Source organism: Nothoprocta perdicaria, unplaced genomic scaffold, assembly GCF_003342845.1.
Source record: "Nothoprocta perdicaria isolate Ctin4 unplaced genomic scaffold, notPer1 scaffold_42, whole genome shotgun sequence".
Classification (NCBI taxonomy): Eukaryota; Metazoa; Chordata; class Aves; order Tinamiformes; family Tinamidae; genus Nothoprocta; species Nothoprocta perdicaria.
The window spans coordinates 1792879-1811505 of record NW_020455666.1 but is presented as its reverse complement, the minus strand read 5'-3'; the positions used below and the strand labels follow the sequence as shown (position 1 = coordinate 1811505).

At 37.5% G+C, this 18627-nt stretch overlaps 1 protein-coding gene and 1 long non-coding RNA gene across 6 annotated transcripts in view; one reads left to right on the top strand and one right to left on the bottom strand.

The window, feature by feature from the left end:
- ATP2B2 (ATPase plasma membrane Ca2+ transporting 2) overlaps positions 1-18627 on the bottom strand; it is a 171067-nt gene that overhangs the window by 42714 nt on the left and 109726 nt on the right. For all 5 annotated transcript variants that reach the window (XM_026046138.1, XM_026046139.1, XM_026046135.1 and 2 more), the window contains 2 exons: positions 1152-1393; positions 827-1061 (listed from right to left, as the gene is read on the bottom strand). In XM_026046138.1, the coding sequence (XP_025901923.1) occupies positions 827-1061; positions 1152-1393 (477 nt within the window). The remainder of the gene's footprint in view (positions 1-826; positions 1062-1151; positions 1394-18627) is intronic.
- The window catches only part of LOC112953135, a 90533-nt gene that overhangs the window by 63074 nt on the left and 8832 nt on the right, over positions 1-18627 (top strand). Inside the window, exons 6-7 of the long non-coding RNA XR_003250525.1 lie at positions 6746-6916; positions 10313-10473. This is a non-coding gene — a long non-coding RNA (uncharacterized LOC112953135). The remainder of the gene's footprint in view (positions 1-6745; positions 6917-10312; positions 10474-18627) is intronic.

Here is an 18627-nt window from a genome sequence, read left to right as displayed (position 1 = left end):
AAGCCAAAGTGGAGCAAGTGCAGGGCAGCAGCCTTGGAGCGTGTTCGGCACAGGCACGGTGCTCTTGCCTCTGAAACCAGGGCCAGTGGGACAGCAGTGACGCTGCAGGTGCTCTTACATCCAGCCATGCCAGGGATACACACTGGCAATGGCACAGGAGGTGGCTGGCAGCAACTATTACAATTTCTTGTGTGTTAGTTCCAAAGATCTTATTAAGGAAAAGGAAAAACGGGGGCTTTCCAAGTAAAAAAGAAACTTAAAGAAAACTAAAGGCCATGAGGTGGGTGACATTGCATTGAAATTACCTAATTACCATATTTGACAGGATAAATATTAGCAACACTCTCATAATATTGCTCATTTTTTGGTTCTTTTGCTCCTACAGGAAACATTCTGAAAAATCATAAAATTCAGTGGTCTCTAATAAAYGTGCTTATTTCTGGCAAAACAGGAAATCACCGTATCAACATATTAACTATTGGCAGCTATACTATAATTTTACTTATACTTTCTTCCTACTAGGTCAGATACTATATGCCTAATGGGTGTTCTGAAATTTTTATTTTTGTTCTTTAGTAGATTTTTGGGGAATATTTCTTCCTCCTAAGGTCTCCAGTTCAACTAGTGAAGTGGCAACTGCTTTTGTTAAACAAAAAGCTTCCTCCAAGATTACTTGTGATTTATGTGGGAAGGGTCAATAATCACTGCACTTACCAAACTGCACCTCGCCAAGGAAAAAAACATGCTCCGTCTTCGGGAGTRTAACACAACTAGCTCAATTTTCAGCTCTCAGGGAAGTGCTTTATAGCATAGGCATGTGACATACCTCTGGCCTTACTGGGTCTTCAATGCCCACAACGCAGATGCAAGTCAGGTCTGATAAAATGTCGTTTTCGTTGTCCCAGTCGGGCTCTGGGCTGCTGCTGAAGTCCCGGAAGGCCACACAGATCGTTCGCAGGCCATCGCAGGCCATGGGCTCTATCACTTTCTTCACCATTTCATCACGGTCCCGAGGTCTGAAGACACGAGGTTCACCAGCTGCATTAAGGATCCTGGAGCATCTTTTTTTAGTTTAAAAAACAAAGTATATTTTAGTATTGTCAAATTGTTCTGCATTRTCAAAGCAGAATAAAGCAGTATGCTGGACTTACTTCTTGAGGACAATCTCGGAGGCCCCTTTGCTGTACATTCGGAAGCTGCCATCAGGCATTTTAATGACAGTACTCATGGACTTGCGCACCGAGTTGAAAGTGTAAACTTTATAGAGCTTCTCCTCGGGGATTTGGTTGCGCACGGGCTCATAATCCTGCTTCAAGTCCAGGACAAACCCCAGGAGGCCGCACTCTGTCTTATTGCCCACTTGGCGAGGCAGCCCACCCTCCTTTTCTGGTGGCTGAAGGAAAGAAAAAAAAAAAAAAAACAGATACGATTTCATCTCACAATTAGCAGTATGTAATGACTTCTGCCCGATTTATGACAAAGCTGCAGTGTAGGGTTTGAGATTTAAACCCCTCGCARGGCAGTCACCTCTTCAAATTTTTAAAAAGTAGCAAATAACTCACAGAGTTATAACTGAACAGAAGCAACTATGCTCATAACGAGGAAAACTCTCCTGTTCAAATAAATACATTTGGTCTCTTTTTTGTTTTAAATTAGCCAGAAGCAATTGAAGAGCTTGTTGTGGTTAGGCAATGTATCATTAAAAAGTCCTTTTCTTTAGGTTCTATATAATTAATTCTCATTTGTCACAAACAGAATTATTTTCTTTTATCACTTGCTTAGAACTGTTATTTTGCTGGCTTTCATGGGTATAATGGTCAATTAAAGGAAGAGATGTCCTTTCTATCTACCAGGCGTTTTATATTTTAACATGAATCTACATCTAATCACAACAGTAAGTTTCCATTAAAAAGGTATGTCAAAGAATCTCTAAAATAACATTTCTATATATCAAAACAACCATTTCTAGAATTACCATACTTTAGTCTGCTGCATCAGACAGTAAAAGCTTATATATTTGAAGAAAAAAAAGGGGGGGGGAGGAAGGAAAGATAAGAGCATTAATCATTTTGCAACTCTTGAAAGTTCTCAGCACTTGGCAATTTGCTCAGACAGCTTGCACTTCCTGTTCCAAGCAGGAAGAGGAAAAATAGAAACCACCACTGATTTCATTTACAAAGGTGTTTTCTTTTCTTTTCTTTTTTTTTTTTTTTCCTTTTTTTGCAATTGAATTAATTTGCAATACACCTCAATGCCAGAAGTTGCTGTGTTGGGGGAGATTTCAGGCAGCCTGAAGTGATGAGGATGGGAGCTACCCACTGCTGCTAACTTCATTTTCTTGCACTCAGCAGAATTAGGGAAATGGTTGCTTAACCTAGGTCTAAAGCTGAACCTATGGGAAGCAAGAGAAGGAAAAGTCCTTTCACAGCTTACAAAGTATCACACCATTGCAAAAAAGATTTTGGGTTGACTCAAGAAAACACTGAAGTGTTCAGTGACTGAAACTCTTGCCTGCTTTGCAGAATTCGGGTTGCAATACTGTGGCTAGAATTATGACCATGTTCAGGCTTTAGAGCCCAGCATACCTGGYAGACAGTCATGGAATGAAGGACAATGTAGAGAGCGATAAGCGCAAATTACAAACTAGTAATCCTACTTAAATTTTAATTCTTGCAATAAGTGCTACCACAAAAAGGGGAAAAGAATACTTTAAACTAAGTATTATCAACTAAGTATTACAGAGAACCACCCACCAACTGCAGTGGGTTTAGGAAAGAAGGACAGATAGAAAAGAACAGACTGACCTAGAACTGAGGTTAGTGAAAAATCCAGCTTTTCTGTCAGAATCATCTCTCCATCAACAGAAGTATTTTTGGTATATAAAGTGATTTCTTTTTCTGAGTGAGATTTGTCTATAGAGAGCAATATACTGTAATCTAAAAATCTCTATCCCAGAGAGAATTCTCTTTCCAAAAATAATGGTAGCAGCTCTAGCTCCTACATACATGATCCATCTGAATTATGAGTAAATGTAGAACACTGCCACGCAAATACAGTAATACAATATAATAATTTTATTACCTTCTGCAGTCATTTTCTCTAGTTCTTTTTACACTGTTGTAAATTCCTCCCAGATCATAAAAATCACTTAAGAAACTCTAATTTCCACATACTCACAAGCCAACTGTAGCTATTCCTGTCTGACAGAACTGTTACATTCAAGGAATATGAAGATATTAGGTAGGAGTGAGCAGAATATGTTTTAAAACAAAGTTTTTATAAACAAGCTAGGTAATAGGCATCACATTCTGGGCACAGAATTCTAGAAACATGCTAAGAACTTCACGTTTCCCAAAGCAGGCAGGTAAATGGCTGCACTGCCGTGATGCAGACTGATTATTCTGCACCCATCATGTCAAACCTCTTTCCCTTTTAGCTCTAAATTCTCATTCATGTTTTAGCTATCTCTTCCTCCTGAAATCAATGAATCTTGACATCGACTTCTATGGAGGAGGAAGGTCAAGCACACATTGGAAACCAGAGACAGACAGTAAATTTAATTCCATTGCAGATATACAAACCTAGAAAATACTTAGTTCATGTGTATGTTTTCAACGTAACCAGCTGTGAATGGTTATTTAAACAACAAAAAACTACTTACCTTTCACAGCTATAAAACTGAGTATCAGAGTTCTTCTACAATAATTTTATCTCACTTTTCACTTCTTACCGTGGTCTAAAAATAGATTTCTATTTAAGATACCCTACATATGCAAAGCATAAAATAATCCAGTAAAATGAAAATGCATAGACATTTCAGAAAAGTTTGAAAATCTACTAACAAGTGGCCACCTCCCTATAGAGCAGCTGCTGTCCCCATATTCTTTGTGCGCTACATTAAAATAAAGCATATGGTGGTGAGAGCTGGCAAATGGCACTTCCTTTGCCGGACTGTTTCAGCTCAAAATCTGTATGCCAAAACCAGTCTCACTGCAGATTGTTCTCGACAATCCTTCGCAGAAGCTGCTGGATGTTAAAACTTCATGCTGTGCTGTATCTAAATTTATTTCTGGCACACGACTGCAGTGCAAGGCACCTGCAAGACCATGAAAAGGAGAGGGCAAAAGGACTCCTTTTGAGTCGTTAAGAGGGAAGGGTTTTCTTGAAGATGGAAAAARAAACTCCCTTGACACCAGGGGAAAAGAGCCTCTGATTTGTGAAGGGGCACGTATATTTCAACGCACTTACTTCTCAAATACATGGTGCAAGAGCTGCTGCTAGTCACAGGACAGCTACACATTGTAAAACCTTGAGCAGGGATTGATTACCTTCTTTCAGTAATCACTTTCCACTAGTTCTTACAGACTTCAAATGTTTCTTCCAAGTCTTTGTATTATTTACATAACAGGATCCTAAGTGCACTTTAAATCCTCACATGTAAAACAAACTGCAGAATATATGTTTAAAATATATCTGTTACTACTATCAAACCCAAACTGGGTCAAAATATGGCTGTATTATAGGCTTAAAAATAACAAAAGCAAGCACTGACGTATTGTTGAATTCAGATCGCAAAAGGAATCTTCAAAATTATTTTTCTGGAAAACAACTGACGAGTAAGGGCAGGGTTAAAAAGGGAGAAAGGTGGAACATTCTGAGCCTGCCTTAACTTCAGCTTTTTACTTTTTGATTCATCTTTTTTCAAGGTTAACTTTTTATATCCTAAATTCAAATGTTAATATTCATTTTCTGAAGTCTTCAAATGTTTCATGTTATTCTTTGTGTTCTGTACAGACTGAACCAATCCTTTAGAATAATTATTATGAATACATCAACTTCTTGAACTAAGAAACTAATTTTGCCAGAATATTATAACCATAGTGAATGCTGTATTCCATCTCTATTCACAGAAGTCAAACCCAGAAAAATACATTTTTAATCAAATTAAGAAAAAATTACATGTTATTTTACTTTCTCTAAAAATAAAAATTAGATGTAGGATTTTTGTCTATATGGTTTTTGAAATTCAAAAATTGTTTCACAAATTTTACTTCACTTCTGTTCATTGTTTAGAAAGCTCTTTTTCTGACTTCTCTCTTGGCAAACAAGGCAATCTAAACCATGGAATTTTYCTTTGATTCTACTGACCATACATTGAACATCACACTGTAGGTAGACTCTGGCTACATAAGCTATATAACCCACCTGCTCTGCAGGAAGACCACAACTGACATACTGATTATACACATGAATAACACAGTACTAATTAAGCAAACTGCATTTTTAAATGAAATCTCTGAAACAATTCTTTATAAAATAAAAGGAAAGCAAGCACAWAATCAAAGCATCCTAAGAAGATATGGTTTCACTACAAATAGCTACCATCAGCTGTATGCAATTAAAATATTACTTCGTTTTTACAGGGTCATAATTAATAAAATCAATTCTATCTATTCTTGAAGACAAATATGGAAAAATAGTATTTCAGTATATAATAACATTCATTGAATGAGATCACAATTTCTCCCTACACAGTTTAAATTCTAAGCAGTTTTTAACATTGATGTGTGACAGTTGTCTCTGTTCTATACAGAAAATAAAAAGCAACATGTTAAATTAGAGATAATGCTTACTGATAGTCTCTTGCCATTTTATAACTCCAAATTATCACACTAAGATACAATGTTGTTAAAATTCAATTCAAGTCAAAAGTCAGTTTGAAAGGGGGTCAGCATAAAGGATTGAAAAAGAACAGTTAACTTCTTTGAGCAGGTTACATAATCATTTTGGCGTCAGAAGAAACGCACAGAACTAACCTTGTGTACCGTCCTCATCTCTTCCCTGAATTACAAGTCCAACATTAAAAGCTTAAAGCTTTTTTCTGACACTTATGCACACTGCTGAATAGACTCATGTAAATGTTCCTGTTCCATTGTATTATTGCCAATCATCAGAAAATAAAGTTTATTTTCTTTGTACCTTCAAAAGATTTTAAGTATTTATACTGTAACTGATACAAAATCTCTTCCTTAAAGCTCTAGCAGAATGCATCAGTTATAAAGAATATTCCTTGAGGTCCACAATTCTCTAAGGATGGACAACTCCTAAAATCCTGACTTGCGTCAGCTGGCTCCATAATATTTTGCTACCTCTGATTATGCATTGGAGCAGGGCTCTAAAACAGACAGTGAAAAACATTTGGGAGGCCTGTAATACATACTGGGTGTATTCTGGTAACAAAGACTGGCCATCAGTTTCCTAAATACAATAGGATTTATGTTTGATAACACTACGTAACAGTGTAATACAGGGATGTACAGAAGCCAGAAATAATCAAAGGGTGGCATGAAATCGGTTTTGAGGAATGGTAGTACAGCTCATCCAAAATTAAATGTACAGGTCTAAACAAGGAGTTTGAACCTGAAGAGTTTAATGATAGCAGACAGTGGGAAAAGGGAACGCGCACATACTCCCACTGGTGAGGGAGTGTTCTCCGAGCTCACCGATTACCAAGAGCATGCGCTGTATAAAAGAGAATTGGATGGGAAGAATCAAATAGTTAGAATGTGGTAGGTGAAGGAAGAGGCCTAATAACTCCCTTGAAAAATYGTACTATCCTTGTTTATCTGTCCTTTTTCTCATTTCTTCAGGCTCACAAGTTGAAAATACGAAATTTTAAAGAGAAAAAGTATTCAAACATGAATTTTTGCCTAAATTAAAATCATGCTGCTGTCCCAAATTTCAGGTCAAGCTGCTGTGACTGGGGCAGGACGTGACAACGTCTGCTGTCCTGCAGCCAGCCCCGACCACGAGCATCTGCAGGACAATGGGCACTGCGCTCTCCAGCGACACCAATTGAGGACTAAAAGTTGGAAATAGGAACTTGGACATCATTTAAAAATGAGGTCCCACTCTGGTAAGTTATTACTAAAAGTGGCTGGTGGGGCTGCCTTTCCCCGCAAACATGCTCCCACAGCAGGGCCCTCTCAGCACTGCCCAGTCCCACACGTGAAGACCTCTGTGTCACTGCCAAATCCCAGTGTCCGGGTATATCCGTGCTGCATGGCGAGCCTCCGACACGGAGCCCRGCTGGCTTCCCGGTCCCATTGCCAAAGCTGTAAGCTTATAAGCTCTTCATGCACTGTGAAGTTACTGCCTTTTGCCAGCAAACCTTACCTTTTTAATTGGCAAGCAGCTACTATATTGAGTCTTAGTTACTTAACAACCATTGAACTATCAGGGCTGCTCAAATTTCCTCAGAAATCGGTAATAGGAATTTTTGAGTCATTACTGCAAAGGGACTAAACCACTGTATATTTGATACAATAGCTACTATGATGGAATTAGGTAGGTACAGCTGACATAATTAGATTGCCACAACATTCATTTAAGAGGATATTTGGAGTCAGGCTTTCTGCATGAGATTAGCTCATGATTATTTACTATTTTCTCCTTTCTCTAAAAAGACATCTGAAAAAGATGGATCAATGTACTTAATTAATGTAGTATCATAGTAGGATGCAATTTCCGTGCTAGCACTTGAGATGGATTTAGGCTATTCAGATGTAATGTTAYATAAAAACTGCATATTATGACATTYCTTGTTGCCTCAAACAGCAGCAGAGCGATCATAAAAAGGAGCTAGCTGTAGCTATATGATGTTGCAGCATGACATTTCCAATCAACAGGGCAGAGTGAGGTGAGCAGCAGGCAAGTGGCTCAGTGAGTACAGACCCTCGCTGTGCTCACTGCAGCTCACATAGCAGGAACAAGGAAAAAATGATACTGCCCATAAATTCCCATGAGAGTGATTTTGAAAGATGAGGAAACCAAGCATAAAGAACGGACAGAGGTTGGTATCACTGTCTCCACATCCTGTCTGGACAATTATTACCTATTTACATACATAAAGAGCTGGCTTATGGTCACCTTGTCCTGCAGGACTCCCAGGTTCTTCTGCTCAGAGCTCTTTCCCATCAGGTCAGYCCCCAGCCTTTACAGGTGCTTATGTTTATTGCTGCTTAAGTGCAGAGCTCTGCACTTCCCCATATTGAACTTCACAAGGTTCCTGGGAATGGCAGCGCAGCCCTGGGATGCAGCAGCAGCCGCTCCTCCCGTTCCCTGCTGTGTGCGAGTGATGGGGGCGCCTGCCCCTTCCCTCGTGCTGCGCAGTCCAGCCCGCTCGCACCTCACCTCGCGGCCCCGCTTGGCTCCAAGCACAAAAATGAATGTTAAAAATGTAGACAAAACATTCATACAGTCTCTACATAAATTATCAGATACACAATGTGTAGACAAACCTAAACAATTTGCAGTGTTTATGCAAGAATATTATCTTTTAAAATGAAGAATTGGGAGTAATAATTCTGGCACAATTTCCAATTTTCTTGAGCTCCACAACTAGAGAAATAATAACTTGGATATCTTATAGTACAAGCAATATTTGAAGTCGTTAACTAAACTGAATTTAATTCTATTTAGCTATCTACTTAATTCATTTGGATCCAGAGCAAGGTGTCCTGGTTTCAAATTACATAAAGATTAACAATTACTTTGAGGAATTAACAACACATTCCAACATGTGAAACCAAACAGTATTTCTGAGGGATCAAATATTGACACATACGTTGTTCAGACAGAAGAAGTCATTAGCAATCTCAMGTTAACACACTCCGTGAGGTTTTCCTTTTCCTTCTCTGCCTTCATTTTAGCTCCCTAGTACTACTCCCTAGCTTTCATAATTTTTTATAAATACTCTGCRTGTCAAGACAGAAACAGCTAACACAGAAGGTTGGATGTCTTATATAAAAGATGAATTTTTTTTTCAAAAGCTTGCAAATCTCAACTGTGGCCAAAGAATGAACTGTGTCCTGCTAAGACATCCCTGAATAATGATACAGTTATAATTGAGATGCTCTAGCCTCCGTGTTCCTAGATTATAGTAAATAGAATCTTACAGATGCATATTTTTCTCCACACTTTCCACCAAATATTTTGTAAATAACTCATTCATCAGTATATGAGGTCACTTTCCTATTATTGACCAAAATTGTTCACACATTTTTTGCACAATACGTTATCGTTTAATGACAATTCGGGTTTTCTTGAGTTTTAAAATACATTTAATTCCCAAATTTGAAGTGCTAAAAACCTCCACCCTAATCCTATTGCACAGTAATTCACAGGGAACAGCCAATTAGACTGACACTAATGCCATTCCAGCTTTGTCCAAGTGCAACAAGAGCAGCACACACACATATATATAATCATATATATAATCAAAGTAATTATTAACTTAATTAACAGTCAAGTCTCTTTAAATACAAGGTTTAAGTCAATACTAACTGCAAAAACTGCAACAAAACAAGAATATTCTGCTTCCCAATTAAAAATGTTTTAAAACAGACCAGGCTGACAGACACACCTTTCAAACCAAAACCAAAATTGATGAAAATTAAGAAGTGACTAACAAATCTCACAGCTTCACTGATAATTTGTCCTGGAGATTTTGGAAAAGCTTGCTATATTTCCATACATGACAATTAAGTTGAACTTTCTGATTTAAATGCAAAATAGAAATTGCACTTAATGTAGAATTCTAATTGGTGCCTCCATAATGACTGGGTAACATCTGCTACCTTGTTTTAGGTCTATTAAACTGAGATTTTATGGCATGCAGATATCAGACTGGCTCCATGCATAYTGGAGACACAGAAAATATAGGAAGGAGACAAATACATAATGCTGACTTCGTCAGATGATGAAAATGCAATTTCAAAGCAACTCTTCCAGTTTAATAAGTCTACTTCTATCTTAGAACCAACACTAAGACTTACTGTGCTTTGCAAACATCAACCCCCCTCAGCTTTTAAATGTAAGGCAGGAGGGATACATTTTCTTTATCCATAGTAGTCAACTAACTAGCAGTTGTCCATTTGGAAAAAGTCTGCTGAGTCATTCATTCAAATTCAGGCAAACTGTTCTCTTCCTGCCATGGCCAGTCCTTCTCTCTCCAAGGTGCCCTATAAGGACCTCAAGCAATGCTTCTGAACGTGACTTCATTGAAATTCCAGTTACGCAGTATTCCTCCTTTTATAGTAACTGTAAACTCTCTCATTCAAAATCAGTCAAGCTTTCTGAAAAGCCCTCCAGTAAAGACCAAAGCGCATCTTATCCATGCTCTCTACTATCCATTGTATTTGATTTTCAACAACAAAAAATAACAGTGCACACCATCTGTTATGTTATCTAAATGCCATCTAATACTTATTTTAATTTGCCTAATTTTCTCCATGCCTTTTACTACTGTGAGCTGGAAAGAAGCAAGGCTACAAGTGAGATGTATGACCATTGCAGACAAGCCCTGATAACTGTCAGTACTTCTCCTTTGTCATGAAGAACATCACAAAGCAACTTAACTGAATAAGATGAACACCAGAAAAATAAATATGGCTTAGCAAAATGCACACACAGGTTAGTAGCTGTTCCAACAGGTAAAGTCCTGAATTTTTTCCACGCAAAGTATCTGTCAGAACAGTGCTGTCACTACTTGGAACGATGCTACAGAACAGTTTAGTTTTGACATATTTAGCACCAACTTTCTAGGACTAACTGTGCTTCAGAAGGCAAGGGAGGAAAGAAAAAGTAGTCTTTTGCTTACATTAAGAAAATTAGAATACTTAGTAAATGCTATTTTGTTCACAAAGAGTAACAACGCCAAAACAATTTAATGTCTTTTCAAGTCTACAAAGTAACTCCTGCACATTCATCGTTCTAAAATTAATAAGGTGTTTTCTACACTATATTGCTGATCTTTTGTACTTCAGTGTTCCTTTTTTTGACTCATCTCATGTTCAGAGAAATATTCTTACAAATTATATAGTATATTATTTATAAGCCATGTGTTATACAAATTGAACAGAATTAATGCTGTATTACATTATGCAACATTATGAGCTGATTCATCATCCACTTCTGTTTTCTAAAAAGGTTGGTTTTGTATCTTTGCTTTAGTAGAAAGCCACATTTTTTTCAAAAGGAAAATGGTATTAAATTAACTTTTGAAATTATTATCGTTCTGTTCCTGAACCATAGAGAACCCAAAGAAAACCCTTATTAAAACAGATGGACCTGAAGTGTTTTTCACCGATTCATGTAAAAACAAAAGCTCCCATCAAGACAACAAGCTCCCTGATAGTACTCCCATGAGCTTTTGTTAGCACTGAACTCTAACCACCATATCAGTTTAGCTCCAAACTGTCAGAGATTTTATCTCAGTAGGGTATCACAAGCATTAAAACACGTATTAATTATTCTCCATATCAGCTCATTTTAATTATAAAAAATAAAAGCGATCAGACATGAACAATCTGTAAGAACAGTATGAACAGTGTGTATGAACATGTATGAACAGTAGTTATATATCTAGAAGAAAACATTTTGCAAATGCTCAGGAAAGGCAAATTCTAAAGTCTTATTTGTAAAGAGCTGGCAGTTATCCCTAGAAGTGAGTCCTGTTGGACCAGTCCAAGACAAGTGGAAATTAAGCACTTAGAAGTAGCATAAATGACAGACAACCCTATACAGAAGTTGTCAGGAAAATTCTTGCTATGTCATAGCAATTTGAAAAATTAATTTACTGATTTTCATACATGCAAGCAGGAACTAACAGGGTTAATGGTATTACGGTCACTAAAACATCTGCAAGAGACTAGTCACAGTCATCTTGCGGTACCAGGAGGAATAAATAAAACGCACAGCCACCACAGTGTGACTGCAAAGCTGTGGGCCAGTTTGAAGCAGCTTTTTGATCTTYGTTTTCTGTAAGATGATATTAAAAAGAAAATAAGTAAGATTTAACTGGATTATAAGCTGTAGTAGCTAGTACTGCAATCCTTTGTCGTGCCACGTTCTACAATGCTGGATTTTTCTGCTTACCCATCTYTTCCTCCCACTGCTTTCTCCTCTGCTGCTGAGGCAGGAACATAACCCCCTTCTCCAACAGTTATGCAGGAGAGCAGGAATTATGGAAAAGCACTGTCAGTGAAGTTCATTGGATAGCGAAACTTCAGACTTGATGACCTCAAAAGTCTTTTCCAACCATAATAATTCTATGATTCAGTGAAACAACGAACTGTATCTGAGGACATTAATGTCACCTCCTCCACCAGCCACACTTCTCATGTGCTCTGAGGCAACAAGTCCTTCCTTGGACCCCTTGAGAGCAAAAACCGCAGCTGGCTGGCTCTGCACAACTGCAGTTCCTGCCATCCAGCTCTGCAAAAACTGCAGCTCTTGCTGGCCAGCAGAGGTTGAGGGGGCAACTCCAACCCCTGCTCTGTAATCCTGGCCTGCCCTGGCAGCCCCCTCCTCAAACAGCTTCGCCAGAGCTTCCAAGGGAAAACTCTTCCTGATTGGTGCAGGGAAAATCCCGACTGGAGAGCAACCCATCCCAAGCTTTTCCTACTCAGGTGTTCTCTTCTACACAGACTTACCTYAATTAGTAGCTGGGCATCTCTTCTATTGGCAATAACAGCTATACTTGTACTTCTCATTCTAAAAAAACCTCAGAGACAAGTCATGCATGAAGATCACTGCTCTCCTAATGACTATTCCTGCAGCGGGGACAGTTAATTAAGTGATCTGTTGCTACCACTCTAATTATTATTTACACAGTCATCGATATGCACTTATAGGCTGTCTTTTTATTGCCTATATTATTCTAAGAAAAAGCTTAGCAAATACATTATGAGAAAGTTCTAAAGGGGAAAAATATATTTTTTATGATTGTCTTGCTTATAACAAATATACAGAGAGAGACTTTGAGCTGCATTTTCAGTCCCATCATCTTGTCCCACATATACTATAAATCTACATTATATAATTACTTAATACGCCATGAACAAAAATTAAAAATTGAGATATGGAACAGATGAAAATTCTTGCAAAAGATGGAGATTTTTAGATTTCAGTTTGTCATTTCAGGTCTCAAAGCTCAGTCTATACCAATTCTTATGTCTAATAAGTAAGAGAAATTTGAGCAAGATACAGATAGAGAGATAAATAAACACGCTTATTTACAAAGGAAATAAAACACAGCTAGAACTAACCAAACATAGATTTTCCRTGTTTCTCGGAAATTTGTTTTCAGGTTTGACCATTCCACATTTTCCTACTTAGTATCATGATGATTTCTAATTGAGACATTTCAGAAATGTTGCAAATAAAGGAAATGATAATTCAAATCCAAATTAAATTCCTTTTCTATCAGGAATACTAACTTTATGACTGTAAATCATATGATATAAATCATATTTATGACTATAGAATCAAGCTTCTCATGGAAATAGGGTACTGTACAACCTAGCCAGAAAGGCAAGTTTCCCCCCCAAAATAATAAACAACTTGTCTTCTACAAACAAAAATCTTATACATAACACTATTTGCTTTCCTTATTTCCCCAATCCAAATCATTGCTATGTGGCATATTTGCAGTCTTGGAAGACAGCCACTGCCATCTCTAAAGTGACTTTGCGTAAGTGATGTTATATTTCAGTTCTACTTCCATTATCATTGGTTGGATTGGCATTAACCTTGATATGAGTTCTAAATGGATCAAATGCACCATTTAGTCAGTCAAACCTGTATGTTAGCAGCACAACAAATTAATCCTGTCTTCAGCTTCATGTGTGCCTTGATCAGTAGGGCTAGTGATGCACAACAGGATTTAATTCTCAATTTTATGAATAAATCAGGTGTCAGTAAGAAGATAAAGTCACTGGAAATTTAGCCAAATTATACATTACTTCATGCAAAAAAAAAAAAAAAAGAAAAGAAAAGCTTCAGATAATACTCTAGTGCCTTAACATCATCTAATGAGCACTTCAAGGCCAAGAATATGTATAATCTGCAAGGTTCTCCTGGTACTCACCCAAAACAGACAATGAAAAATTCATAGTATTGGCCTCAAAATTACTTACTTGCAAGATGGCCTTACTGACCTCCTAAATCCAGTCCTATTGATCCTGGCACTCTGGAACAAGCTAAAAATCATGCTTTTTTTTTTTTCCCCCCCCCCCAAATTTTCTGCAAAAGTTTTCCCTTGTATTTCTCCACATATCATGTATTTGGTAGTTTATTGTACCTCTAAAATGACAGAATACGAGGTGTAAACCACAGAGTGGAGCTTCATGAGCTCTTGCACATACACTAGCTCTTTTCCAAACAGGAAAAAATTATAACCAGTGAAACCTGACATCAGGTTATCCACCTGCCAGTGCAGGGTTCTCCTCTCCATACATTTTGCTGTGCTTTTTCTGGACTGCTTGAAATACACCAGAAGCAGGAGATTTTTCCACTCCAAGTGTATTCCATAATGACAGTGCAGGAAGATGATTMAGACTTGTTCCTGTTTCCTTGTCTCGTCTGTATCCGGCTGACACTGACAGCAAGTCATTACACTGGCTAAAGTGAAAAATTCCCCCAGATACGTTTCCCTTTGTTTACTGATTTCCAGGATTATGCAAAGCTAAACTTTTGACAGATCCATCCTTACTGAAAAATGGCAGCCAAATTGCATTCTTCCTTCTACCCATCCTGCTGAACCTTCAAACACAAGTCACTGAAAGCTTGACACATGATCTAAAGCTGCAGTATATTTTTGCGCATTGCCTGAGGAAAGAAAGCAGAGATATGAAAACCATTATGAAGGATGGCCTCTGCTCAAATTGTCACCAAAATTAACTCAAACCATTCCAAAATGACTAGTGCCAACCGTCCTGTGGACAAAACCTGAGACTGGTGGGCCAAGAACATGATGCAGAAAGACAGGGCCTAAAATGGAAGCACATTACGCTCTGCGACRTATGTGGAGTTGCTGCTGCTGCTGCCAGGCTCTAGCCATCTTTCCTTGTTCCAGTTTTATCTTTCTTTTCCAGTTGCCCTCTCTGTAACATTCTGCATCCTGTGGTACTCGGCCCTCCTCCACCTGCCATTTCTTCCCCCAAGGTGACCTGTATCCGCACAGTGCACAGTGAGTCAACCTAACTGACAGCTAGGCCTCTGTCTGATAAATGACATTTCACAGACTTCAAGTCAACAACTGGGACTACTCCTTTTATTTGCTGCTAAATGGTAATAGTAAGGAACTGTGGAAGAAAAAATAGAACTCAGGCCAACCCATTTACTTCGGTTGTCATTTAATATTAACATAAATGAAAGCTTGCCTCAAACTGCCTTTTTTTTTTTTTTTTTTTTTTTTTTTTTTTTTTTTTTTTTNTACTCTTTCTGTCCCCATTTCTGCCCTCATTTTTTAAATGCATCTATTTTAACTTGGAACATTGTTAGCGGTGATGGGTCAACTTACTGGGATAAAATAAGAGCAGATCAGCACCTTAATACACATTACGAACAGTAATTTAATCTGCATTTTAACAATGGAAGCAACAGCTTGAGAAGAAGTTTTAAGACCACCATTGCAAAGAATAAAGCTATCTTTCCCGTTTCAACTATCAAAGTAATTTAAAATGTATTTTTGAGAACAAAACCTATGTCCCGTACAGTTTTTTTCAAATAGAATTTTAGTCAGCTCCAAGAGTAGGTTTGTTTAGCTTGATTGCCCTTTTGGCTGCTCCAAAAAAAGTCGGATCTTCTGCTGTTGCCTCAGGAAATAGAACTTGTGATAGTTCTGTGTTGGGGATGGTACCGCTGATCTACTGGATCTACTCCAGCCTATTTTACTCGTTGGAAATAACCAGTCTTTCCTAAATAGCTAGGATCCCTGCCCCCCCCCCCTTTTTTTTTTTTTTTTAATAATACTTGTAGAGAAAACAAACAACAGAGAACTCTCCATCCTCTCATCCATGTCGACATTTCTATCCTCTTTTCACTCGTTTATAACAGGAAATACGCATGGAGAAACCCACAAATCTACTTTTCAAGCTTTAGATGATTCAGTAGGAAACATCCCCATTACTTATTCTTTTAATACTCTATATTCTCCCAAATAACTCTGAAGCATCCTAGAAAATATAACYGTATCGGAGAGAAATGAAACCAGAAAAAATGAAATATTAATTGAATATCCAAGGTATGTACATATACATATATTATGAGTAAGACAGGTTTTTATTTAATTAAGAACAAATAAGTAGATATGCCAAATTTGAGTAATTGATAGCTGAAATCTAAAGCTTTTACATCTTTCTTATTTTTCCCGTAAAAGACAAAATTTTCATTTAGAACAACACTTTCACAACCATTTCTGATAGTAAAAGTAACTTCTGGCAACCTAGATAGCTACTACTTTAGGATACAAAAATATTCTTCACACATACGAAGAACCATTTGCTTGGCTACCACATCTGTGTTTGCCATACATACATGAAGTTTTCAGCTATCCCTGCAAAGCAGCTCTTGTTCTAAGATCTTATTTTTAATTTGTTTTATCATTTCAACATTGTAGATGGGTTTTTTTTTTTTTTGATGGTTCTTAGTGATTACTTACCTGTTCTGCCAGCCTTCCCAAACATCTCCACAATTGTGTGTGTGTATATTTATATATATTTTCAATCCTGTATTTCTGCATCAGACAACCAGTCAAGAAAAAGACTCCACTTATTCTTCACAATAAAATTATGTGCCAAAGTCTCTAGGAATTGCCTTCAGTATAGTGAAGTTAAAAATTCAGTTCCACTTATTTTCATAAAATCTTTCATTAAATATTCTGGGGAAAATGATTCAKAAAAAGCAGGAAGGTGAATTCACAGCTTCCTTTCTCTCCTAGTAAAGCTGAACTTTCGCCTCCCCCCATCACTCCTTGACTGTCTGCAGAGAATCTGTGTTCTTGGAATCACTCTCCCACTGTTCAAGTTCTACTGGGAATATGTTGCTGGCTTTAACAAAAATGTCTATTTTATTTTATTTTATTTTATTTTATTTTATTTTATTTTATTTTATTTTATTTTATTTTATTTTATTTTATTTTTTCTTTTTTAACTCCCCTCCTTCATTTGCCCCTTCTGGCTTTGTCTCATAGAGTCCTTGTTCAGAAAGTTTTACAAGGTGGACACATCCATTAGCAGGCTTATATATGAATTACTGTATGCTTCCTTCAGGTTGTATTTTGACACAAGTGTGTGGAGGGGACTGAATGTCTTAGGCTTTCCTATGAGATCTTTCTTTTCATATCGTCAGTTCAAGTGCCTGCATTGTGCTGCCATTGTGTGAACAGTAAATGATAACTGCGGATCCCCAGAATTGCATAATCGGGGTGGAAAAGACTCTTCCTGGTATAGATATTCAGATATTTACCTAGTGCAGGTACCAGCAGCTCTGTTGCTCCTTAGGCTTTTTTATCAAAGGATAAAAGAGTTTATTATGAAATAACCTGTGTTAGACCCTGAGAGTAACCAGTTCAGCCTTTGGTTGGTGTTGAAAATCACTCAAGTACTACTGTGAGAGCTTGTACTCCCCCAGCAAGTAGGTCATCTGTGCCTTCTGACGCCTGTCTGGAGACTTGAAGAAATACTCTTCTGCTTAAGTGTCAGTTTATGCAAGTCCAACAGAAGAGTTCAGTTGCTAGTCTCGCTACCTGAAGTCTCTATTTCATTACTGCTCCATCATACTCAACATCAAGGTACTTCCACCCCAAGTGCAATCAAAGTATTTGGAAAATGCACATTCTGTTCTCAAGAGTAAGAGATGTTTTACAGTCCCCAGCTTTCACGCCACAGTGTATGCAGTGCCATTTTTACTTTCTGCAGAAGCTATCAATTTTAAGGCTGGAGGAGAAAGGTGTTCTGTGGAACAGCATCACAAAACCAGCACAAAAGCAACATTAAAGTTGCTGTGAAGCTAACAGTATGCTAAATCAGCTCAGCCAATACATCATCCTTCGAAAACATTACCAAGAGCTAGATTTAATGACTCTATTGTTCAGCCGGAATAATTTGTATTTAATTTCTCAGGGAAATCCATATCTTTTATCCCAAGCAGTTATATTGTTTTCTTATTGTATTTTTATCAATGGTTCAGTTGCCCTTTAATCAAAAGATAATGCAAGAGGGAACATTTCTCATTCAGCAGAGCATCTTGGCTAATTTTATGGTCCCATATGTGATCACTCTGAACACAAGTTCATCCAAAGTACAATTTGCAGTGTACGCATAACTAGATAACTAATAATAGAATATGTAAAATTCAATCTTAGTGACCTAACACTTACATGCCCCTTGGGTTTGAGCTAATATTCACAAGTTGATTAAATATGCTCTAAGAATGAATGCACAAGTATGCCTTCACTGTTAGCAGTCAGAAAAATAATTCTGTATACTGGAACTGGGAAATATTGCAAAGTTAAATAATCACCATTACTGTTACACAGGTAAGTTCAGGTAGTTACACATTAGGCATCCGGAACAAAGATGATTTCCAGAGAACTCACCAATTTACCACTTTTACAGACAGCTAAAATAGAACTGACATTGTGAGAGACTTTCTAACAGGCACAGGTAATTCATTTCAGTAAGCAGCAATGAAGTCAAACCACAACAGAAAAATTCAAAACTGTACAGAGACTAAATGCAAATTTATGAACTATTACTGTCCCTCAAATTTCTGTCAAAAAAT